General features: G+C 47.3%; 2 protein-coding genes across 4 annotated transcripts; one reads left to right on the top strand and one right to left on the bottom strand.

The window, feature by feature from the left end:
• Positions 1–9,615: 9,615 nt before the first annotated feature.
• AGTR2 (angiotensin II receptor type 2) lies at positions 9,616–24,666 on the bottom strand. Of its 3 annotated transcripts, none has more exons than XM_072335595.1 (3): positions 24,552–24,622; positions 15,138–15,270; positions 9,616–13,501 (listed from the first exon to the last, which is right to left on the bottom strand). In XM_072335595.1, exon 3 carries the CDS (start codon positions 13,426–13,428, stop codon positions 12,307–12,309), a length of 1,122 nt encoding a protein of 373 aa, XP_072191696.1. In that variant the 5' UTR covers positions 13,429–13,501; positions 15,138–15,270; positions 24,552–24,622; the 3' UTR covers positions 9,616–12,306. The 3 variants fall into 3 exon arrangements, with proteins under 3 accessions (XP_072191696.1, XP_072191697.1, XP_072191698.1); XM_072335596.1 differs by lacking the exon at positions 24,552–24,622 and adding an exon at positions 15,557–15,622 and having other exon boundaries at positions 15,138–15,278; XM_072335597.1 differs by lacking the exon at positions 15,138–15,270 and having other exon boundaries at positions 24,552–24,666.
• Positions 21,497–22,702, top strand: LOC140251766 (uncharacterized). The gene has a single exon (XM_072335836.1). It carries the CDS (start codon positions 21,497–21,499, stop codon positions 22,700–22,702), a length of 1,206 nt encoding a protein of 401 aa, XP_072191937.1.
• Positions 24,667–25,210: the final 544 nt, after the last annotated feature.

Genomic DNA, 25,210 nt, shown 5'->3' with positions numbered 1-25,210 from the left:
AGCTTGTTTCCCAACACTTGCACAAGGATTGCACCGGAGGTAGAATGGGCAGGACCACATACAAGGGGAATGTCCATCCCTGCAGCCCTTCTGGACACTGAAGCTGGACTTCTGGCAGCCTCTCAGAAGCTGATAGCAGAGCCAGACTGGAGAGGGGAGGGCTGCCAGTAACAGATTATACTGTTTAACCTCTCCTGAAATTACCACGATACCAGCAGGTAACATGCTATTAAGTCTTAGGGCAGCGTAGGCTCCGAGGGTGTGGGAGGGGGTGTTTTTCTCTCTCCCAAAACTCATAAGCACATTCCTCAGCTACAGTGACCTCACCGAAAGGGTGGAGGAAGGAGGATTTCACCTCAAGATAAACATGTTTCTGCTGAAGCAGAAAGTAAAGATGTCACTGAAATCTCCTCCTTCCCCCTAGGCCCCTATCCGACCACATCCAATCTCTCTCGGGACTGCACTTCAGGAAGGTTCAATCCACACAGTCTGCATCCATTGGCACGAACCCACATGCTCTGTATCTGGTGTCACTGTATGTGACTGTGGGACACTTGGACACAGTGTGCACTGAGACTGGCATAGCAGCCCACCCACCATAGTGCAACAGCAAGGAAAATATGGACAACTTTCCTCCTGCACAAGAAAATCCTCTCTTAAAAGGCTTCTGCCCTCATATTCAGCTGATAAGCACAGCTGGGACCTCTGTTGACTTGCACATAGCTGTAGTTGGGAAGAACATTCCCACTCATCTGGCTCTGGTCCAGCTATCATGCCCAAACTAAGCAACGTGGGCTCTCTTAGCTACGAGGCTGCTGAGCACACTGCAGCAGCCAAGCACAGCCAGCTCAGTGCCAACCCTTCCCAGCTGCTCCAATCAGACCTTGCCATTCAATGGCCCAAGACAGAAGCCAGCTCTGTAGTCCCTTGCCCTCTGTGCTCCAGCTGCACCGTTCCAAGACAGTTACGCTCCCAAGGAGCAACAATACTGTTGCCCAATGGGGAGAGTCCGACTGCATGAGACAACACTTCCAAAGAGCTGGAATCATACCAGGAACCTGTTAGCTGCCAGACCAAAAACAAATACTGAGCAGTCCCTTTCCCTCCCTCCCTCCATCCAAAAGTAAATACAACAGCAACCTTTCCCCCCACACCCTTCCCGGGTGCTCCCAGCAGCAGTTTCCTTCCCATCATCAAAACAAGTGACAGTAATAAGCTCAACAACATGCCTCCTGGTGGGAGAAAGAAAACACTGTCCTTGGTGTCCTTGAGGACACTGCTGAGAATCAGAGGAATGCCTTGATTAAGGATTAAACCTTGCAGCACAAATGTGAGGGGATCCACTAAAGCAAAACCTGACCAGTTCTTCAGGAAGTATATGGCGGGTTTTTCATGACGTAGAACTTGGGGGTAGTTTTCTCTCTGCAATCTCTATGGAGATCCAGGGGAGCATTACACCCGAGTTACACCTACACAAATAATTGCTTTCTATGACTCACACAAGTTCAGGTTGTTGTGAAAAAGGAGCTGAGTCTTACAAAGCTACAGCATGAAAAACCTTGGGCAAACTCCGCTAGTTTTCCTACACTGGACAGAGATAAAAAATAATGGAGAAAGAGGAAGGCAATCAGAAGCTGAAGGAAAGAAGGAGCTGAAGGGAAAAAAATGCTGGAGCTTCCCACTTTGTAATGTAGGCAGCAAGCTGACAGCCAGATTGGGTGATGGGTTTGTTTATTTAATGCAGTACAGGAGGGGATTCCTGTATTGAGCTCTCTAATTGTTAGATATGCCAGGAGCCTCCCAGCACTGCCCTGCGTGTTTGCATGATGGATTTACGGAAAGGAAGACGATGTTGACACAGTTGGAACAATCACAAGGTTAACAACCAGCTCTTGTGTCCTGCCATATGCATCGTGCTGTGTTACGAGACTGAAATCAACAGCAAAAGCATGTATTCAATGAGGAGAAAAACAAAAACCAAATCTTGACTTGTTCTATGAAACCAAGGAATATTAGGAGTAGGAAAGTAGCCACGCACAGGAGGCAAGAGGTGGGTAAATCTGACACGAAATCTACCTTCAGCTCTGGAATGCAATGCTAAAGCACTGCGAGAGCTGTAAGCCCGGCAGAAAGATGCCAAAGTAGAGATGGCCAGAGATTTACAAGATAAAAGAGTACGTTTCTATGAGTAAAAATCCAAAGAAAAAGTAGAACTGATGAGATAATTGCTAACAAGGGTGGCTGGCTCTAACCCTACCTGAGGCAAGGACAGTCAAGTTCAGCTCTGGAATGCAGACTCTGGAGCTTCCAAAAGCTGGCTTCCCCCTGTACTCAGCTCTGGTGAGGCCACATCTCTAGTACTGTGTCCACTCTTGGGCCCCTCACTGCAAGAAAGACATCAAGGCCCCGGAACATGTTCAAAGGAGGGCAACAAAGCTAGTGAGGGGTCTGGAGCACAGGCCGTATGAGGAGAGGCTGAAGGAGCTGGGAATGTTCAGCCTGGAGAAGAGGAGGCTCAGGGAAGACCTCGTTGCTCTCTATAACTTCCTGAAGGGAGGTTGTAGTGAGCTGGGGGTCGGCCTCTTCTCTCGTGTAACTGGTGATAGGACTAGAGGGTATGGTTTCAAGCTATGGCAGGGGAGATTTAAGCTGGACATTAGGAAGTATTACTTCTCAGAAAGGGTGGTCAGGCACTGGAATGGATGCCCAGGGAGGTGGTGGAGTCACCGACCCTGGGGGTGTTCAAGGAGCGACTGGATGTTGTGTTGAGGAATGTGGTTTAGTGGGAGCTATTGGTAATAGGTGAAAGGTTGGACTGGATGATCTTTTAGGTCTTTTCCAACCTTGATGATTCTATGCTACTATGACTCAATGGGCTTACAGAAAAGCAAGGGGGGAAAGGGAAAGCAAAGGGAAATTCGGGTGCTTTTGTCTTTCCTCAGGAGTTATTGGAGCGGATGTGGCTGGTGGGCAGCATCATGTTTCTCAGTGGTAACTTCAGCTTTTGATGGTTTCAAAAAAGAAAAGAAAGCAAACAATCTGATGGCACCTCGTTAAAAATAACCTCACAAAGGAATGTTCCCTCTTGGATGAAATGCGGCATTTTTGGCCCCGTGTTTGTTCTGTGTGCATTATCTACATTATTTCTTTGGGTTTGGAGAGTTAAGACATTAATACTATCGGAATTCAGAAGCTTATCAGGAAAGCTGAGAGGCATTCCTTCGGTTCTTTATGTGAATGGTTTAAGAACATTTCCTCGATTGCACAAGACAGAGAACACTGCAGGACTCTGCAGGCTGCAGGAAAGGAAAGCTTGCTGCTGACAGATCTGCCTGGTGGGATTTATTTACTGAAGGAATTGTTTTGTTTCAAACAGAAGAAGGTTACATTTATACCAGAAAGTCCCAGCAAATTTGCTCTGGGTGACTGTACATATTGCAAACACAGCTCCACTATTGAACTCAGCCTTGCTGCCTGGAAGATGGCCAGAGGAGCACTGCTTGTTGCAATGAACACAGCCAACACGCTGCTCTTACACTCTGGTTAGAGTGCACTCTTCCTACTCTATGTTATGAAGAAAGCCATAGAGATGCAACCCTCTGCTGCCTAAAAAGTTAATGAAAAATGAATAATTAAATGTTTCATGAGAGCTTTTGAGGACCTCTCTGTTGTTTCTTAGCTATGTATAGTCTTAGGTGGAATCTTATCTTGTCTTCTTTACACTTCATTTCTATGTAGAATTATTTTTAGGACGCCATTTTAGGTAGGCAAGAAATTGACCCTACTGTCATTACACACCACTGGGACCATAATATGAGCTACACTTGATAACTCATGTAGTACAGGGCTAGCATCCCCTGTGCTTGCACATGCTGATAAAACAAAGCCCTGATGGATGTAGTGAATATCTGCAGTAAGGTGTTTTCAGCATAGTGCTTGAACACAGTTGAATGGACAAGGTGATTATACTGAGACATTATACTGCACCCATTGTACAGCAGATGCCTTTGAAAGCAAGGGTTCCGCTGAAAGACCAGCCAATCACCCCAAGCACAAAGTCAATATTTAACAGAGATGCTTGACACACGCCTTAAGGAACCATCCGTGACACCTACATTTCTCATCCAAGTGAGATTAAGCAGAGCCAGCTAGGAGCCCCATTTCCTTGTGCAGACAGTGTGTGAAAACCATGTTATCTCCAAAGGACAACAAAGAAACACGAAGTGGAAAACCCATACATCCAGACCCTCCTCCAACCATTCCAGTAGCTTGAGACTCCCTTAAAGGCCAATACAGAGAGAAGAGCAACACCAGAGGGCCCATGAAACAAACTGCTGGGGGTCCTTTCTCAGAGCTGAAAAGGAAAGAAGTCAAGGATCCTGCTCTGCTCACTGATGAGAATAACACACAGGGATTTCTGCAGCTCCATGCAGGTGGTCTGGCTCCAGAAATCACCTTTTCTGAACAATTTTGGTCAACCACACTTCACCTCCCTCTCAGCTCTGATACCATTCTATGGGGCGGTGGAGCTTATATTCAGTGAAGTTATCAGGTAGAGCAGAACTGGTTTTCCTCTGAGAGCCACAGCAAACTGTCAGCAACCTCAACACTGCCAAATCAGACCAAATGACAAGCAGTGAGTCCACACGTGAAATAGAGAGGTGGAATGCTTTAAAGCACAGCCAGTTGCAATCTGAATTTCCATGTCGAGCTCTCTTCTTTTAATAATAGTAATTAATATTATTAGCATACCATTGCTTTCCAAGAAAACAGTTTTCCACTGCAGTAATTAAGCATTAGGTGGCCCCTTTCTTCTTTTGGAGAAGGTCTGAGATATCTTTTTATGACCTAAAGACTTAAGGAGAAAAGAAAAGGAAATTGATAGAAGTTTGTTTAGCTAAGGTTTAAGATCGTTACTGCAAAATAAGCCATTGTTTCCCAACTGGAATGCATGCACTGTAAATCAGGGTATGGAACAGAGTATCCTGGCTAACAGCCTGAGCCTTAAACAACGCCTCACACAGCAACCTCCCTAGAGATACAGGTAGTATCTTAACCTGAAAAACACAAACCTGTATCTCTCCATCCAGCTCAGATGTAAGAACACACAGGAAGGATCTGAAGACAGAATTGTTGCTCTCCTTTACCCTGCTTAGGTTTTTCCAAGTGATTTCCAGAAGCATCATCAGAGCCTCACCTCTCCCTTTGAACCAAGATCCTACACTGCAATGATGTCCATTTTCTGCCCACTGAAGAAGCAGAGAACTGTGCTAAATCACAAAGTATTTAAGAGACTCACGTGGACAGTAAAATCCTAATGGGACTGAAGCTTCTAACACAGAGACCAGCACGTAATAGTTTTATGGGAGCATTCAGCTTTCTTGAAGAGGCTAATGAGGAAATAAGGCATTGCCTACAGCAAGAGAGCAATCTGGCACAATGGCTTCAGGACAAGGTTCTTCATTTGCCCTTCAGTATTTCCCAACCACCTGAAAGCACAATTGCTTTCTTGCCAAAGCACCGTGCTTTTGCAGAATGAACTTCGTGCTAAACAAATGCCTGCAAGCATATTCAGTCCTTAGAGCAGTATGAGCTGTGATGTGAGATTACACGAGGAAATAAAGCATGCTTTGCCATAGTGTGGCTGAACAGCAGCTTCCTCTGTCAGTAGAAAGGAGCAGAACTTGTCTGCAGGACAGAGAAACGCTCCCGTAGATGCTGTCAGCACTGCAATACATTTTCACGAGCTATTCAAACACAAGGCTAGAAGTGACTGGATTTACTGTTACCTCTTAAGCTGGTCAAACACACATCCCTGCAGTCATGGTTATGGCAAGGATTGTGAGACAAGCACTGGTAGTAACAACAGCACAACAAAGATTTATGGCAGGATCCACAGCAGGGGGGAGCTCTGGGAACAACCATTCTTCATGTGCCTCCAACTGCATCAGTGTGGCTCACCAGGCCACGTGCAATCAGTGTCCCAGCGCACCAGGATATGTTCTCAGTGCTGTCGCCTGCTCTACGACCCAAGGAAAACCTGCAGACATTCCCCAGCAATTATTCAGAGGCATTCAACTTGCCTTTGTGCTGAATCCACCCTGTTTGTTCCACATCAACCTCTGACTTCTTTTCAAATGGCAGGATTCCTTTTTGACGATATGCCCGAGGAGAGTCTTGCTTAACCCAAAGGTTGCATTAGCAGTCAGTAACAATATGATCTACCACCCAGCTTGGGCATGGATCACATCTGCTCCTGCCTTCAGCATGAACATTAAGAACATTCTCATCCTTCCAGTACCCCAATTCCTGGAGAGAGCTGCCTCCAAAGTAAATCCCATCAAAAGAGCCCCTACAAGCATATAGTCCTATTGCAGCACAGATCCAACCTGGACTTGGATTTTTCCGGGTAATTTCATCTGCAGGATGAAAGAAAGATCTCTTTGCAGTCCTTTAGGGGAACAGGATCAAAATGAAATCACTGCCAAATCCTGGGCTGAGAGCCAGTGCTGTCCATGGGACTTCCCCCAGTTAATGTGGTACATTTAGTATCATGCTCTCAAATCCTTTTTCCAGGCTTGTCCTTGAAAACAACTCCCTTAGGTTGTATAATTTCTTTGCCAGACAGTGACCTATTGCCACACAACGGAAAGAAAGAGCAACTTTTCTCTTATTTGATATGTTGATTATCTCATGAATTATATCTGGGTCTGAATGTGCATTTCCATCTAGACTATTGTCAAACAGACGTACTGCACAACGAACAGCACACGGTGGAATCCTCTTCCAAAGAAGCTTGAACAAATTCTGCACAGCACACTCATCTAAAGGCAGATTACTGACACAGCGAAACAAGGACATCCAGCACATTACATTACAGAGGGATCCAGGATGCTCTGAGAGTGTGAACAGCAGGGATTTGTTTAGCTAACCAAATTCTGCTGTCCTTACTTTGGAAGGGATCTCTTGCAGTCAGTGAAGGGGTTCACAAGGCCAGACGTCAGCAGCATCGGGGTCATGAGATCTATTTCCTAATGTGTAGAATTCCTGACATTACTTACCAGAGAGGCTGAAGGAGTGCAGAGCAATGCTGCTAAGCACCTGCAAAGAACACCTTCCACGTTCTGCAGGACCCTGCACAGTAAGAGGCCGTATAACCACCACCTCATCAAAGACTGGAGAAGAAACAGGCTGTGCAATGCATGAAGTGCTTTGCTTTCTCAAGAGACATTGGTAGCCACTCCATTTTTCCTACGCTGTCATGACACAGCTGCGTGCCTTGCACATTTTGTATCCATTATTTTCACTTTCCTGTCATTGCGAAAGGACTGCATGTTTGGACACCGTCCCAGTGCTTAATGCAGTTGGTTTTCTTTCAGTTTTGAAGGGTGCTGCGTGTTGTGTACATCTCTGCACCATGCCAAGCAGGGCACTGTGGGGCAGGGCTGGCTGTGGCCAGTGGCTCCCCACTTCCACGCTCAGCTGCCAGCTGCCTGCATGCATCTGCTGGCAAAGCACAGGGGTTGGGGGGACGGTATCGGTGTGGGATGTGTCACATTTGCACCACCGCAGCACACTGAGATGGATATTGTTAGTGACTTTCTTATTTGCTGTAAAAACAATACAGCATTTCAACTCACACATTTTGGAACCAAAACTCACGCTGGATCTTGTCTGTAGGGAATATAGTGGAGCTTTGCACGCCTATGTTTGCTCAAACAGAAGAGCCATTGGCTGTCAGAGGGGTGAAGGTGTAGGTTCAGATCTATCTCGCAGCAGGAAAATCAGTGTTACGACCCATATTCTCTTCTGTATCCCTCTGTTTTATCCCTGTGAAATATTTTGTGGATTAGCAGTGTTCTGTCTGGAGCTTATAGTATCAAATTCAGATTGACTCTCAGCTGCAGAGGAAATGGAAAGCAAACATGTGAACGAGGCAGCAAGCAGGGCTGGCTCGCTCCCTTTCCAGGCCAGAGCCCAGGATCATTTCAGCCAGGACTGCAGCCATATCACCCTTGTAAGCCTCCTGCTGGCTTCTCACCCCGGCTTAATGCCAGGAGCAGACAGGCAGCAAAGTGAAAAGAAGTCTGGTTTTGGAAGTTGAGGGAAGTGACACCACCATCTACAGACACAAGGGCTGGCATTTGAGGCCAACAAGATTACAGTCTGGGCATGGCAAGGGAGAGATGGCTGGGTGGGTGGATGGATGAAACCTGTGCTTTCCCAATAAGAAGATCCCAGTTTTTACTATTGCTTCTTTTGAATTGATTGCATCTTTTCATCTCATTTCTTGAGAAACCTATCAAAATGGGGGAACGCTGCTTCTCAGTTAGGCACCTCAGTAAACACTGCAATTTGTCAACCACTGTATCTGAGGTAAAGGGTATGTGATGCTAAACAGAGCAGCCCTGGGCTCCTTCCACATACAGGCACCATACAGGTAAGGCAAAACCACAGGAGACATGAGGAGAGCACACCCCAGGACAGGCTGCACAGCCCATTGCAACAAGAGCTTCTCTGAGAGAAGCAAACAGTGAGGCTGCCAGCATCGAGAGAAGGCTGCCAGACCACCTCATCCCCACGTTGTGTCTCTCCTGTGTTCCTGCCAAGACAACTCCCACACAATATCCAAAGGCCCTCATTTTCATGGGGAAGCACAGCAATCTGCTCGCCCCTTGGCACTCTGTGCCCCACAGGCAGGAAAAGGGGACCCATCACAGACAGCAGCCAAGCCGTGGCAGTTGGTTGCAGGGCAGCAAGATGATATTTCTGCCCATAATGTGGCCTGAGGAACAAGACAAATGTGCTGAGTGTATTCCAGGGCATGCTCGAGCTGCTCTGACTTCTCAGGGAGAACATGCTGTACCAAACATTTCTTATTGTATATCTTGTATAAACAAGGCATTTAGCTCACCACTCGGCACTGGCTTGTGCTAATAAATGCCAGTGGTTTTCCTTGCTTCATCCATCGAAGTTGCATGTTAAAGTCAAACCAGAGATGCACACGGGATGTGCAGTTTGGATCAAGGCAAATCTTTGCAATTCATTTAAGCTATCAGTAATCAGGTACAGCTAGAAAAGGAAGCTGCAAATAGGATTATATGTACAACTATGACAGAGACCAAATGAACCTGAGGAAAAACCATCCCTTCCAGCCATCTCTGGGGAAGAACACACTGACAGGCCCGGAATTGTTCCAGAACATTCCCATATCCAAACAAACCCCGATGCCACTCAACTTTGACTCCAAACCTGTTAACATTTCCATCTGAAAGGGCATCATTCACCCCTTTGCAGCGGATTTTCTTCAGCACTGCTACACACAGCCCTCTGAACTCCAACTGCTGCTCAGAAACTCATCTCACTGCGCTCATAGAGCAAGTAGGACACTGAGCAACCACTCACTACCCTGGTAAAAACTGTGTGCATCACTGCAGGGCAGCAAAGCAGCACCAGCGGGGCTCCCCAGCCTCCACACAGCTCCTTGGGCTGCATGGCTGTTTTCTAGCAATCCCTATGGGAACACGGGGCTTGTGAAGGACTGGGACATGGGAGGGAACTAGGGTTTTGGCAGAGAAATGTTGTGGTGTCAGACAACTTGGAACTGCTTGCAAATATCAGGGAACCGTTCGCTTAAAAGGAAAACAACAGCTTCTCAATTAGAAAGGAAAACAAAACAAAACAAAAAAAAGTCTTATATTTTTGTCTACGTTCTTCTTCAGAAAATAAAATAACATAAAATAGATGAACGCAACACACCGGAGCTATGGAAAAATCCCATTTTCCATGGGATAAAAAAGAAAAGCCTGAAAAATGCCATGAGAAACTCAAGCATAAGAAAGGCACAGAGCTCACTGTATTCGGGTTGCTGTGCAAACAAAGCAGCGCACTAACACAGCACCTCCCTGCTCCCCGCTCGGGTTCCTCTGCAGGCAGACGTTTGGGGCTGTTTGTTTTAGCAAGGTACTGGAACTCGCCACCTGTTTGAGATACATGGGATATCTGGCAAGTAATAAATAGCATCACCGAGCTAGTGAGGTCTTTTGCTCTGTCACTCTTGCAGAAGGTGACCTTCTGGGTAGGGGTTTGTGGAAGAAGTGATTTTCCTCCCCTCTCAGCCTCACGTCCCACCTAACCCTTCCTCTTTCCAATTCATTCCCGAGCAGATAGCAATGACCGCACCGCCTCAGCCCCAGGAAATGCTTGTTAATCTCTGCCCTCAGCCTGAAGCAATGGGAGATTCTGCTTTGCTGTTCTCTCATCCGGACAGCTTTCCCAGCCCCTTGCAGGCATAAACGCTACCACAGCCAAGACCACAGATTCCTCTCGTACTTTTCTACCTGCGCATCAGGCAGAAGGCACGAGACCTGTTCAAAGCCATTCTTTTCGAGCAGGTCCAAACAGACACACTAACCCCGTGCCTTAGCCTGGTAGCAGGTAGGCAGCACTGGGGTCAACTCCTGTAGTTTGTTTTGTGACTACAGAGATCACCAATTAGTGGCACAGCTGTGCTTATTACTGACCTCATCCATAACGCAGCAAAGGTAACGAGGCTCCATAACCTCTTATTACTACTCTGAGCCGGACACTTTGTACACCTGGTGGTTTCCTTTATGTAATGATTTGTTTCTCTGTAGCAGGACTGCGTTGTTTTGCTGACTGTTGAGCAATTAACACTTTATCCTTCCAAAAACATCCGAGGCCGCAGACGCCATGAACTCGTTGGAACATTTTCAACTAAAACATTCCAGGGGAAACTCAGCAGCTCCTCTTCCCCTTTCTGGGACCAGCACCTCTCCAAGCACATCCCCCAGCATCAGAACACCACAGCAGGGCAGCACCATCAGCAAGGGCTTATTCCAGCCCAAGCCTTCATCCTGCCCAACCTTCTCATCCCCACATCGCTCTGAGGCTAGCAAGTCTCTCACAAAAATCCCATTCTCATGGGCACTGGTGAAGAAATTGACCCTCACCCTAACAGTGACGAATGGCTCTTGCACCACGTTCCCATGGCTTCCAGGCAGCAGCCAGCTTTGCGTTTTCAGAGAGGCCAGAATCTCAGTTACCCTGCCAGCATGTTTAATTCCTGACCTCTGGACCCAGAAGTGCTTAGATGAGCTTCAAGAGTAACTTGCTGGACAGACTTCCCTGAAGCCAGCAATCTTTTGGTCACTGCAGGTCATTCAGCCTGGGAACAGCCTGCTGGAAAGCAATCATAGTACTACCAGATCCTTCTTTTCTAACGAGCCTATCCAAAGTGATCCTTTCAGAAGGATCCAGATCGGTGCTTAGGATCAGTACCTTACAAAAGCAAGTCTGAAATAACCAAACACAACCTCCAAATAAAATCCCTATTTGACAAATACTCACTATTTTCTCCTTGCTTTTACTTACAAATGCCTGCACTGAGATGTGAATAAGACTTAGAAGTCCCACCACGGTCTTGTCTATGGGTATTAAGATGGAGTCACAGACCTCTTGCTTACAGTACCTAAAAATTACAGTAGTGGTTGACATTTGAAATGCAGAAAATTCCAAAGGATCAGAAAGTCCTTCCCTTGCATCTGCTGGGCAGCGTGAGGCACTTACACACGTAGCTCCACACACATAGCTCCAGGACCTGAGCTCAGTTCCCAGGCTGTTACCATCACAAATGAGCACAATGGAGCAGAGCTAAGGACCGTCTGTCTGTAAACCTGCTATGAGAAAGCCATAAAAACATGCATGTGGAAGTACTTCCCCTAGGAATGCTTTCCTGCCTCCAGCAATCTGTAGATCCGTGTCTCCATGTGTTCTCAGCATACTGGGCAGGAGCAGGAAGCCTATCTGTAACATTTAACATACATTATCTCTAACTATACATATGTATACAATAAAAGTCTAATGTTTTCTCACATAGAGGTACAAAAGTATCTTCATTGCTTTATTTTCACACTCTCAAATGAGAATCTCTTTAAGAAAATCAGCTTAGTCAGGTCTGCTACTCAGTACCATGCAGTCGTAGCTACAGTGCGAGGTTTCTTTGGTCTATTTTGTCTTTCTGTGCCACATGAAGCACTTGCTTGATCTCAGCCACGTATAAACTGGTACTTAAAATGCCATCAATTGAGTTTCCCAGCCAGAATCTCCCCTCTGTGTAAAACTTGAGCTCTCATTGCAGAAAAGAAGGAAGAATAGAACCTCATGGATGAGAAAAGGACTCCCCTTCAAATAAACGATGACTGAATGATGACAGAATGAAAGGAACAGGAGAGAGGAGCATCCCCACAGCAGAAGCTGCACTGACACAGCCCCATATCACACTGCTTACAGCCAGGACTCGGGCTCCCTCTCCCTGCCCACTGCTGTCTCGGTGTCTCGGAAGCAGCTCCCTTTCCTCAAAGAAGAGCTCTCTCTTTGGCTGTTGAACTGGTAAAAAACTCGACGCTTAAACAAGCGATGGAGCTTCTCCTGGAACTGGTTCCCAATAAAGCAGTACACCAGCGGGTTGATGCAGCTGTTGGCAAAAGCCATGCAGATGCCAAACGGCAGAGCCGTGTCGATGATCCCTGTCACGTCACAGTCGTCAATGACATTCATATGAGCCAGGGCATCTAGAAAAGTCAAAACGTGGAACGGGAGCCAGCAAATTAAGAAGGCCACGACAACAGCAGCCACCAGCTTTAGGACTTTGTCCCTCTTCTGTTTGTTCTTACCAAACTCCTGTGCTTTTATCAAGTGCCTCCTGATGCAGACGTAGCACGTGGTGATCACCGTCAAGGGCATGAAGAAGCCAAGCGCATTTTTCAGGAAGGCTGTTCCCACAGACCACTCCGCATAGCTCTCAGAAGGAAATGCCATAATGCAAGCTTTCACCTCCATGCTGTTAATGTAGTGTGTGTCCCGGAAATAAAAAGTTGGGAGGGAGGACAGACAGGCAAGGCCCCACACAACCAACGCTATAAAATACGCCTGATGCGGAGTTCTTCTTTGGGAGCGGATTGGATGGACAATGGCATGGTACCGGTCCACGCTCATGCATGTAATGAAAAATATGCTTGCAAACATGTTCAGACACAGGACAGAACTGGAGATTTTGCACATGAGAGATCCAAAGATCCAGTTGTACCCCTGTGCATAATAGGCAGCCCAAAAGGGAAGGGTGGTGAGACACAGAAGATCTGCCATAGCCAAGTTGAAAATGTAGATATTAGCAACAGTTTTGGGGCTACTGCGATGACAGAGCACCACAACCACCACGCTATTGCCAACCAAACCCAGAGCAAAAACCACCGAGAAGAACGCTGGAATTAATGCATACTGGTAATTGGAAGAGGTGAGTGGGCAGGGAGGCGACGAGTGAGAGGCAGCCGATGAGTTTGCTTGTGCTGTATGGAGGATCTGCAGAGTTTCCCTGGTGGTGATGACCATGGAGTAGTTGCCCTGCATGTTGGTTCTGGTAGAACGGAAGGTTCTGTAGGAGATTCATATGATATCAGCACCTTGCTATCACATGGCTCACCTGCAGATGAGAAAGTGAGTATGAGACGTACACTCTGCAGCCATCTCAGCTCTGGAACCACACTGTCATAATAAAATAAAACCACTTAAAATGATGGCAGAAAGCTGAGGGCTGAAATATCAGGCATCCCTGCTGGACTCCTTTCTTCCATCCCACTAATAGGATGCAATTAGCACTGGGGAGGTCACGGCACTTTTTAATTAGCTGGGCAGAAAAGGGAACAGCTGGGTTTTATCTGCTATTACAGATGGTTCTTGCTGCAGCCAGCGGGACAGAAAGATGATTGACTCGGGAGCTACAGATACTTCAGGAACTTCTGAGGCAAAAGGCAGCACTGGAGCTCCTTGCAATCGTTCTCTTGGATTTCTCATTCCATTCCCAGCACTCTGAACAGTTAAAATAATGCAGAAAGGCAGCACTTGCCAGCAGGGATCAGGCCGTTCACACCTGAAGATCTCCTGGGACTTCATAGGCGTGAAAGCAGCCTTTTAGTGAGGCTATTAAAAAGCAAGCTTTGACTTCTTTAATTCATGGGGCTGGATACAAAGACACTGAGGGGTCTTTGCAGAACATCACTTACTGTTAGAGTCGTTATCAAAGCAAATCCACATCTCTGGCTTCCACAATGACTTTTAATTAGAAGGGTAAAAGAAATATATCCCATGCAGATATAGGCAGTAGACACCCAAATACGTGGTCCTTGCAGGCAGTGGATATAACAGCGTTATTTATCATTCAGTTAGGAAGATTGGGACTGGTTTTCAGTAGGGATAAATATAGCTACCAAGCATCTGAAATGGGAAATTCTCTTGAAAGATCAGACATGCTTCAAGCAGAGCGTTTTTCAAACTTAAAGACTTGTTAGTTAATAAAGAAATCATACCCAAAGTTCTCATTTTACTTAATGAAAAGACAATTCCTTTTTAATTAAGTCCTAATGGAGCCAGTCTGGCATTTAAGAATTCTCAGAGGGCCCTTAAAGCAGCAGAGATTTTGACCAAGCAAAGGCAACAGAGCTGAGTGTTTTCAATGAGGTGTCATTGAAAAGAGGGTAACTGATCGTTTCAGCAGTGTTTTCTGCATTAACAGTTTAGTGCACAACTCCTTATCATCTGCTTAATGCCAAAGATGCAATTCCTTCTGCTGAATGCACTGACAAAACTGCATTACAGTTGTGTTGTCTCATAATAATGGCAATTCAATAGGGAATTATTAACACACATTTCAGCAGCGTGCTGGTATTCAGGGTACCGGACCGCAAACCCACGCTGTGTAATCAAAAAGGTCTTAAACTGAGCAAGATACAGCGTGGGGTATGAAGTCATCTTTGCTCCTTAACTCTGATGTTCTGAGCCCTTCACATGAACTGCTGGGAGTTCAAATCTCAGACCCAGTAAGAAAAAACAACCTGATATCCCTGATTTAATAGAGGGACCTCACCATACCCGAGTTTAGCCACATTAGTGGTAACGTTTTGTTGATGAAGATTCATCCCTCCCTGCACACAAACGACTCATAGCTTAGAAATTCGCTCCAAAATTCATTCCTACTTTTACCTGAGACACAACGAGGCATTTGATCACAAATAGTATAAAATCAGCGAAAATTCTACCCCAACAACAGACAGCAAACATACCTCTGAAACCTCACTTCGGACTGGATGGAGCTCCAGAGTTACACGCTCCTCTTTGCTGTTCTCCTTCTGGCAAGTATCACCACCAGCTCTCCGCTCTCTTATATCTCCCCTTTTCCCACCGGGAGGCTTTACCCTAAATAACTCGAGAAGCAAAATATGAATGCCTGCCAGCTCCTTTTCCTTTTGGAAGCAGAACGCCTTCAGAACCCCCCTTTCCAAAGCCACGTGAGCAAATGCAGTAAATCAGGAGAGAGGAACAAGACAACCAGGAGGGAAAAAAAAAAAAGCAAGCAAGCAAAAGGAAATGCACATAAATATCACCACAGGTTTCTCCAACAGCACTTGGGCCAGGAGAATGCAGCCAGACACAGCTCCCTTCTGCCCCACTTCCACCCCCCTGTTGTACATGAAACACATACGAGCCTGAATGCAAGGATCTGTGCTTTTCAGCAGGCAGGGGGATTCCCACACACTGTATGGAGTCCCAGTACTTGCTTTCATACTTGAGAGATGAATGTTCTGCTGTTAGTGCTGGCAGAACTGTCCGGAATGTGGATGTACAGAGGCAGAAAGCAGAGCAACATCACAGCATCCACACCAGCGTCTCTTGTGTAAGGGCTCTGAGCCTGTCTCACTATTAGTAGCACGGGAAAGACGCTGCCCAAGCCCTTGAGATGATAACATGCCCTGCTCAGAGGGAGGAGGGCAGCAGAAAAAAATCCACGTGGCAGAGAGAAGTTTGGATCTCAAGCTGCCACGGGGGAGTGCGTGATCAATGGTAGCACATCAGCAAGACTGTGAAGTCCTGCTAACTTCCCATCCACGCAAAGCTGAGTTTATCCATCTGCTTCCTCCTCACCTCTCCTGCTCTGCCTGACCCCAGGCTCCCTCTACAAGAAGTTCCTGCCTTACCCAAAAGGGCTGAAAGAGAATAAACACTGAGGCAAAGAAATCATCCATCAGCCTTAAACATGTTGTGCTCTGAGTGTGATCTCTGCAGCAGCAGCCCATCTACTGTCGAGATGGGCACTGTGCTCCTCAGGCAGGCTGCACTTGCCAGCCACAAAATGCCCCTCATACAGTGGGGGTATCCAACCATGGTGGTGGCTGGGGGCAAGCCCAGTGATTGCCCTTGCAGACAACAATACCCGTGGTAGTTCAGGGGCTGAAAAAGTAAAAGACTTAACTAATTAGCTTTAAGACAAAAATAATCTGCACTCCATTCAAACATACCACAACCAATGCTGGGAGACAGCAGCTCTGCTCAAGGGGCATTAAACACACGTCCTTAGAACCCCATCCTTCCTTCAAACCAAGCATCAGCTGGATGTGCAAATGCAAGAGATACGTGCCCTGCTGCAGAGCAAACAAAATGCAGCCAGCCCTCCTCTTACACAGCCTGCCACAGCTCTGGAGGGCGACTGGCTCTCAGATGAGTGACGTGAGCTGTCAGCACTCCCTCTTACCCAAATCCATTACATGTTTTACCAACCATACGTGACAGCACACACTCAGCTAGGAGCTGTTGCTGCTGGTTGTTCCGTGTGCAGATGGCCGCTTAAAGCTCTTGCTCTGCCCTTCATCCAGCATCCACAGTGCACTTTGTATGCGTGGAAAATAAAGTCAGAAGCATGAGAATGTTTATTTTGCAAAGATAACAACCTCAGATTGTTTAGATTTCAATATAACATTTTCCCTTCCAGATATACTTCTGATCCTCACAAGTACTGGCATTCTTTCCTGTTCTATCATTACCACAAAAATGTCTTAAAAGTGTATTCTGGGTCCACGTCTCTTGGTAGAAAAGACCTGGACCTGATGCAGCCAGCACAGTGCGAGTCCCACCTTGGGCTGCCCTTTGCCAAATCCTGCTCTTCTTCTCCCCATACATCATTGCTCCATGTATGGGATCCCTTATCTTGAAGAGTGAGCAAAGCCCCAAAATCTAGGAAAGGTAACACTTTGCTATAGAAAGGGAAAGGGGAACTTCACAGAAACCAAGACAAAGGGTAACTGTAGATAGTTTACATTTAAAAGGACAGGGAAAAGGGGAATTACAGACACTTAGTCAAAAGAAAACCAGAGAAGAGGGCAATAAAGATAAGAAGGAATTGTCCGGAGACCTCTGACAAGAAGAAGGATTAGATACCCCCAGGCAAGACGACGCTGACATGGGAGAACTATAACAGCAGATAACACCAAGAAGAAAACAGAAGAAGAATGTCACCCCAAAACAACAAGGGGAATGGGGTCAGGGGGAATGGGGGAATGGGGCCATAGGGAATGTAATGAATATGTAATCAAACTGGGGAGGGGACTATTGATTATGTATTAGCTTGACCTATATCTGTAACACACTTTTCTCCTTACAGTGTGCAAGTTTGGAGGAGCTATCCCCCTTGCACCTGGCGCTGCACAACACTGGAATAAACATACCTGCTTTATAACCAGTCTCTGGATTATAGAGTTTGATTCCGCAAGTCAATCTGATGTCAAGTTCTGCTCCAAAGCTCCATTTAATCATGTGCAAAACTTCTGCCTCTTCTATTCCCGTGCCTCTTGTTTCTTTCTCCTGCTGTTTCTGAGCAAACTCAGGCTTCCCTTTCTACTCTCAAGGCTATACACCCAAAGAGGCCATTAGAAGTCTTTAAAAGCAAGCAAACAAAAAGCAACCACACAAAACTCACGTCCACCATTCAAGTAGCAGCTTCTGGATCAACCCTTCAAAAACATGGACTAATACAGTCCAGCTTCAGGATCCTGGTCTTTAGCATGACAGTGCCGCTGTCAGGGCTGGAATATTCCAAGCAAGCAGCATATCAGATGGCTCCAGCAGACTGTCAGAGCCAACTCCTGAGGTTAAACCTCGCCAAATTCCCCAGGCAACACAAGACCAGCTATAGAACATATTCATGGGCTTCATTTGTTTCTTTTGGAGAAAGTAAGAGAGAAAAATCTCTCCTAAATGTGCTCCCCACACCAAGTCACTCTGCGTGGGTCAGAAAGGCTCTGACCCTTTCAGTGCTGATTTATAGCAGCATTCCCTGACTGTCCCCATCCCTCCCCCCAGAAAAACCACCCACAAAAACCCCACAGTCCCAGTGAAGCAGCAGAGGACGGGGACTCAGTGCCTTCACATGGCTTGGGGGGGTGATGTGGCTGCACTGTGCTGGATGCTGAGCCTTCTGCAAACACACACACACACACACCAAAACAGTTCCTCCTACAGCTGGGCTCCCACTGCACTCCATAAAGTTTTATATGCATTCTTCCTTCCCACTTTTGTTTAAGAGTTTCTTTAGGGATTAATTGTAAGATTGAAGTACCCACATCCCTACTCCACAGCACACTTCTGAGGGACCCTCACATCTCTTTCAGGATGCAGCTGTGAGCAGCCCCCCCATTAAAATCTGATGTCTGAAGCAGCGAGTCTTGCTCACACACAGTAGTGTCTGTCCAACCAATAGCAGTGCCAACACTGAGCTTATCCAACACGACAGTGCTTGGACAAAGTATTGGCCCCAAGCACTTTACAAGTTACTAAAAGCAGTACAGAAAACAAGCACGTAAGTAACTTTGGAAACACGCTGCACCCAGTGCCAGCAGAAGCAGTGCATGCACTCACACCCCAGCACTTCAGGGTGAGCAGCACAGCATTGCCTGGCCTGAGCTCCATGCCCAAGAACTGCATGGATCCGAGCCATGCTCCAGGTACCAGTGCTTGTCCACAACAGGCACAGAGCCCACCTCCCACTGATGCTGCTAAGGACAAAGCATTTCAGGAATGAAGACCAACTCAGCTGGAATGCAATGGGAACCCTTGGGAACTCACAGTCAGCATTGGTTAACACCAGCTTTTCCATCAGAGGTAGCTCTCACCTCCTCCCTTCCCCCACAGACTAGTTGCTGAAGCCAAATGACCCAATGCCAACAGCCTGTAAGAGGGAGCTCCCATGTGCCCAATCTCTGCTTTACTAGTACTAATACATCTGTAAATAACCCAGCATGTAAAGGACATTTCTTTTTATGTTCTCAAAGCGTGTTTTTAGGAGCAGCTGAGAGCTCCAGAGAGCTCAGAGATCATAAAAAAGATAAATAAACCTTCCCTCTTTTCAGAGCTGCACTCACTGTAAGCATCACATCACCTCCCGCTGTGAGGGATTCCCCTCATCTCACCTTTGTTCACCAGGAAGTTTAAAGAAAGCAAGCCTTCCTCTTTTAAGTCATTAGACCCACATGACTGTCCCAAAGTAGATGCTTTGTGGACTGCTTATAACTACTGTCCAGAGAAATTAGTGAGTGAAGAACAGGCAGAACACACCAACGGCCATGGTGTGGTGTAGTGCTTTCTGACAGCAGACCTGCAGTGGCTCAGCCTTCCCATCAGTGCCAGAAGGATGAGCCACCACAGCCAAACACATGATGTACTCCAGAAAAGCCTCCTAGCAGATGGAATGGGACAACCACAGAGAGACGGACTTAAATAAGGGCTAAATTGTGGCAATAGCCATGGAATAGCAACCAGAAAGGCTGCGTAGAATTAAAAGGACATCAGGGCAAGTGATCTGTCTTCTGCAGCCTGTATTACAAAGCTTCAGCCAGAGGCAAGACACACCATTCCTGGCTGGGCACACGGAGCCCAGCAGAAACCTGGCTCCTTTGCAGTCCCATCTGAGACGTGGAAACAGAACACACAAAGGTTCAACCATTAAAGCCTTCAGTGTGGCCCCAATGGTGACAGCAGCACCTTTCCATCTTCTTCTGGTGCTCTCAGGACAAACCCCTTGCCAAGGCCATGACGCCTCTGCTGTCAGGGTGAGAACCAGCATTTGGCCGATGCAAAGCCTGTCTAACTAAATAGATGATGTTATTTACAGCTGGAAGATGGGCTCCATTACGCAACACAGCAACCCCAGCCAAGCTTACTGGGAGCAACTATTCTTTGGAGGGTTGTTGCATGAAAAAAGTGAGGAGGAAAACAGAACGTGGTGATCTAACAGCACAGGAAATCTAATCTGCTTCTGCACAGAAAACAACGGGGTTTGTAAACCTGCCCAGCTCACACCATTGGGCATATCATATACTTTGAGCCACTGTTTGGACAGAGCTGACAGGCCAAGTTTTGACAGCCAGAAGAGGGGAGAGTGCTGGGGAGAGACAGGAAATCCAAATCTGTAAACCAGGACAAAGAAGAGCCAGCAGACCAAGAAGCTACGAGAGGCACCTGAATGGATGGGGCAGTGATGAGGGGTTTCAAATACATCACAAAATAGATGACTTCAATACAGAGAAGTGAGGAGCTCCCAGAGGCTGCTCACACTTTCTCCAGGGCACGAGCAACAAGAGGATTGATTTGAGCAGGGCAATTTGAGGATGGCTCAGCAATGAGGATGGCTCAGCAATGAGGATGGCTCAGCAATGAGGATGGCTCAGCAATGAGGATGGCTCAGCAATGAGGATGGCTCAGCAATGAGGATGGCTCAGCAATGAGGATGGCTCAGCAATGAGGATGGCTCAGCAATGAGGATGGCTCAGCAATGCCCTCGTGTGGGTCCTGTCACTTGGTCCTTTTCAGAAAGCAGTACCTGCATGGCAAGAATGAAAACGTTGAATCTTGTAAATGAAAACAAAAGCTTTTTCTCTGCCCTCTGGATATAGGATGAAATACAAATCGATATGTTTTAGGGACCCAAGCTCAGCTCTTTCTGCTCAGTGGCACCTTCAGACACAGGGAAGAGCAGCATGTCCTTGGGGTGCTCTGAGCTTTGCCCCCCAGGTTAATCATTCCCCACTCAGGGATGGCTCTGGGCTTATCCCGAAGCAATGCAGCATCAGGACGTGGCACTGCTCTGCATGTTTCTGGCTGGCAGTGAGCACAAGGTTTGCTCAGCTCATTACATTCTCCCTTTGAGGGGCCACATTCATCAACAGAGCCACTGAGGTCGCTCATATCTGGGGGAAGTCTGTTACCTGCTGCTGTTTGCAGAGAGCAGGAGGTGGGAAAAACAACACTGTGCAGCACGATGCTCAGCTGCAGAAACCTTTCTGCCTCTGCCCTTTGCAGCACAGCAACACTTAATCAGCTTTTATCCGCCTAAGACTTGATCCCCATTGGGCTGCAGCAGACAGAACTGCCTAATTTAATTTCACTCCGTGCTAAAAGCTCAGCCCAAAGGTCCCTGCAATGCTTGTGGTTCACGTATCCAAAAGGTACGTGCTCTTTTTCTTGTCTTCTCCACTATCCGTGATTAGATGTGGTGTTTGACCTGTGGCAGATCATGTTCTTTCTTGTTATATTTACATTTAACTGTGCAGCGAAGGCTGGACTGAGCCTGAATATCTCTGATTCGTGCCCAAGCATGTGCAGATGTGCACCCGAGGAGGTTATCCACTGTAACAGAGCTGGATTGAGAGCCCTCCCTGGGGAGATCGCAGCATCCACCGTCTCCCTGAACCTCTCCAATAATTACCTGCGGATTCTGACCACCAACACATTCAGCAACCTGACTTTCCTCCACAGCCTCTGGCTGGATGGAAACAACCTGACCTTCCTCTCCCCGGGGACCTTCCATGCTCTTAGCAAGCTGAGGGAGCTGGATCTCAGCAGGAACTCACGCCTCACCTACCTGCACGCAAACACCTTCAGAGGGCTGTTAAACCTCATCAGCTTGGACTTGTCTCACTGCAACATCTTTGAGATCCATCCGCTCCTGTTTTCACACCTGCCCTCTTTAGAAAGACTCGACTTGGCCTCCAACAACATGCGCTACGTTCCACAAGCCTTTAGCAATCTCTCCAGCCTCACGAGGCTGTCCCTGGAGAGCAACCACATAGAAGCCATTGGCAGAGATTCACTGAAGGCCCTGGAATCCCTGTATGATCTGAATCTCAGGAAGAATCGGATCTGGATCATTCAGGATGGCGCTTTTACAAAGCTCCTCAGGCTGGCCGTGTTAAATTTAGGACACAACTTCATCTCTGATTTGCCTAATCAGCTTTTCGATGGGCTAATCCAGCTCAAGACTCTGCACCTCGAAGCCAACAGGATCACTGACATCGACTGCACCTTCAGACTGCTGCTCAACTTGAGAAGCTTGTACCTGAACAACAACCAGATCTCCTCCATTTCAGACTCTGCTTTCTCTTACCTGAACAAGCTACACTTCCTTCACCTGAGCAAGAACAACCTCAGCTCGCTGCCCCTCCGCCTGTTTGTAGGGCTGCCCAAGCTGAGGTACGTCTTCCTGTCCCACAACCCCTGGAAGTGCGACTGCAGGATGGTTTGGTTCTTGAGGTGGACGGCGATGTTCAGGGGAGCACTTCAAGGCCTGGACTGTGCCTTCCACATCCACCACAACACAACAGCCCTCAGCATCCCCCAACCAGGGGACCCCATGGACTGCACGGCACCGCCTGAGCTGGAAAGCAAAGACAAGTGTGGGGCAGCCGGTATCAGCACAGCTCCTGGGCACCCTGCACCCACCTGTAAGGTCTTCCTGCTGGTAATCCCCTTCCACACATGGTATTTTGCAAGGAGATGGGTCAGCTCAGCAGCCTTGCTTTGACAATATCTCTGTTACAACGTGGAGGTCACTTATTTACTTATTTTCCTGCTATTTGCATGTGAGCAATGGTTTTCATCACAGGTGATTTTTTTTTTTTTACTATGAAAATAGAGCATTACTATTATTTTTTTTTAAATAGAGAAATAAATGCTTTCCTTCACAGGCAGTGATTAAATCTGAAATGCTGGTGTTGAGATTTAGTGGTAACATCTGTGTGCAAATAAAACCCAACGTTGGCAAGCACAGGGCTGGGGGATGTGCTGGGGGATGGATGGGGGGCTGGGGATGGATGGGGGGCTGGGGATGGATGGTCCCACTGCAGCCTTTTGCTCACCCTGTTTGCTGACTGACTGCAGCCACGTGTGCTCTCCTGGGGCAGGATTTCCTGTGTTCAGTTCATACTGAAATATGAATTGCTTGCAAGTGTTGCAGCGCATCTGGAGCCCCTGTAACTGGCTCTGTCTGTTAGTGCCTTCGTGGTAGCTGATGTATGGATTGCTTTGCTGTTAGAATACAGGGCAGTGTTGAAGGAGTGGGCACAAACAACCCAAAATAACACATTCAGCCCTCCATTGTGCCTCACAGTACCGGCCTCAGCTAACAAAACACTGCAGGAGCCCCTGCAAACAACTCCAGTGTCTCCGGGTTGGTAGCAAGCACACTTACGGTGTAGTTCAAGGCTAAATAAGGCTCCTTCCTGCCCTATGATTCAACTGATGTGATCAGAGCTTCATCAATCACTGCCCATCATACCTTCATCACTGCCCATACCTTCCCCTGAGCTCCCCAGTCACCATCCCCAGCACAGCTGCTCCAAGCACCCCACTCAGTTTTGTTTAAGTGGCCAATAAGTGCCCTACCTCATCTCATTTGACTTATAAACATAAGAATAGCTGGGTAACATTGCAGAGAGATGACCGAGTTTCCAGCACTTATCACTGTGGAAACCACTGTGGATATCCTTGTTCAGTACAGGGGAGCTGGGCTGGATGACCTTTAAGGGTCCCTTCCGACTCAAACAGCTCTATGTACTGCTATGAGATTTGCCCTATGGCTACCGAAAGCACAGAAAAGGAGGTAACAGCAGGTGTTACAGAGGAACAGTTCCAAGCTAATACGAGAAACAAAGCTTTGCTTATTGCTCAAACCACATCAAACAGGACATTCCCACAGCAGAAACCTCCTCAGCAATGTGGAATGAGAGCAATCCCTGCTGGTACTGCAGCGAGGTGAGAAAGCAATGCATGCTGCATCCTCCCACTGCTCAGATCTGTAATGAGACTTGCACCAAGCATTAAATTACTGATGAGACATTTCTGCTCTACCTTTTGCCTGCTCTCTCTCCTACACAGATAGATTGAATACAACCCCAGGCATCAATGCAGGGATTACTGTGGAATAAATACTTCAAGCAGCTACTGAAGTTTCAAAGCAAGAATTATTCCTTAAAGGTGGAAAATTATGATTTTCACCCTAAAAAAAGGGAGAGCAGAGCCCTGTTTCCCTCCAACCTGCCCATAGGCACCTCTAGGGTTGTGGGTCCCATCCAACCTGCCCCATAGGCACCTCTAGGGATGAGGGTCCCATCCAACCTGCCCATAGGCACCTCTAGGGATGAGGGTCCCATCCAACCTGCCCCATAGGCACCTCTAGGGATGAGGGTCCCATCCAACCTGCCCATAGGCACCTCTAGGGATGAGGGTCCCATCCAACCTGCCCATAGGCACCTCTAGGGATGAGGGTCCCATCCAATCTACCCTATAGGCACCTCTAAGGATGGAAATAATAACTTACAAAGAGGAGATGAAAAAGAAACCCAACAGAACACCCTGAGCCCCAAACAAGTCACCTGGAGGGGGGTGTCCTGCAGTCCCAGCTGTCCTGCACAGCTCCTCTTGCATGGGGCTGCTGTGCCTCCCACTGCCTTTATCAAGGGCTGCAGAGCTGGGGCAGCTCAGGGTTTAATAATGGGTGTCAAAAGGTCACAGCTGGGAAGGTTTAGGCTATTATGGAGGGCTCAGGGAGGTCTGGGGTTGGGGCTGAGATGGTGTGGAGTGGGTTTATATAGGGAAGGCTTGGAGTGGGTTGGAGCAGCTGGGTGATGTGATGGTTGGGTTTTTGAGGGAGAAACGTGAGTTATGGGAACGGCAAGTGTTTGTAAGGTAAATTGAGGGGAATAGGAGTGAATTGTTGGGGAAGGGAGCTGGAGTGGTGTAATACAGGGGTGTAAAGTGAGCACTGTGGGAGCAAATTGGGGTTATTTGGACGGCAAAAGACCCCAAAGCATTTCAGGGGGGAAATCTGAGCACAAAGTGAAGGTTTTCTGAGGGAGAAACTGAAGCGACCTATAAGGGTGGTGGGGAAAACTGGTGTGGTTGATAAGGGATAAGGGCTGGCTTCGTGAGCTGTAAAACATGGAGGGAATTAGTGGGTAAAAAGAGAGTGATCTTAGAGGGAACAGCTGCAGTAAAGGAGGAGGGCAAAGGGGGGGTTGTAAGGGACAAGATG

This window comes from Excalfactoria chinensis, chromosome 4 (assembly GCF_039878825.1).
Source record: "Excalfactoria chinensis isolate bCotChi1 chromosome 4, bCotChi1.hap2, whole genome shotgun sequence".
Lineage (NCBI taxonomy): Eukaryota > Metazoa > Chordata > Aves > Galliformes > Phasianidae > Excalfactoria > Excalfactoria chinensis.
This window is presented reverse-complemented; position numbering and strand designations above follow the sequence as displayed.

Excerpts from the sequence above, each read along its gene's own strand:
- AGTR2 (XM_072335597.1), bottom strand. The coding sequence starts at position 13,428 with ATGCAGGGCAACTACTCCATGGTCATCACCACCAGGGAAACTCTGCAG.
- LOC140251766 (XM_072335836.1), top strand. The coding sequence starts at position 21,497 with ATGTGCAGATGTGCACCCGAGGAGGTTATCCACTGTAACAGAGCTGGA.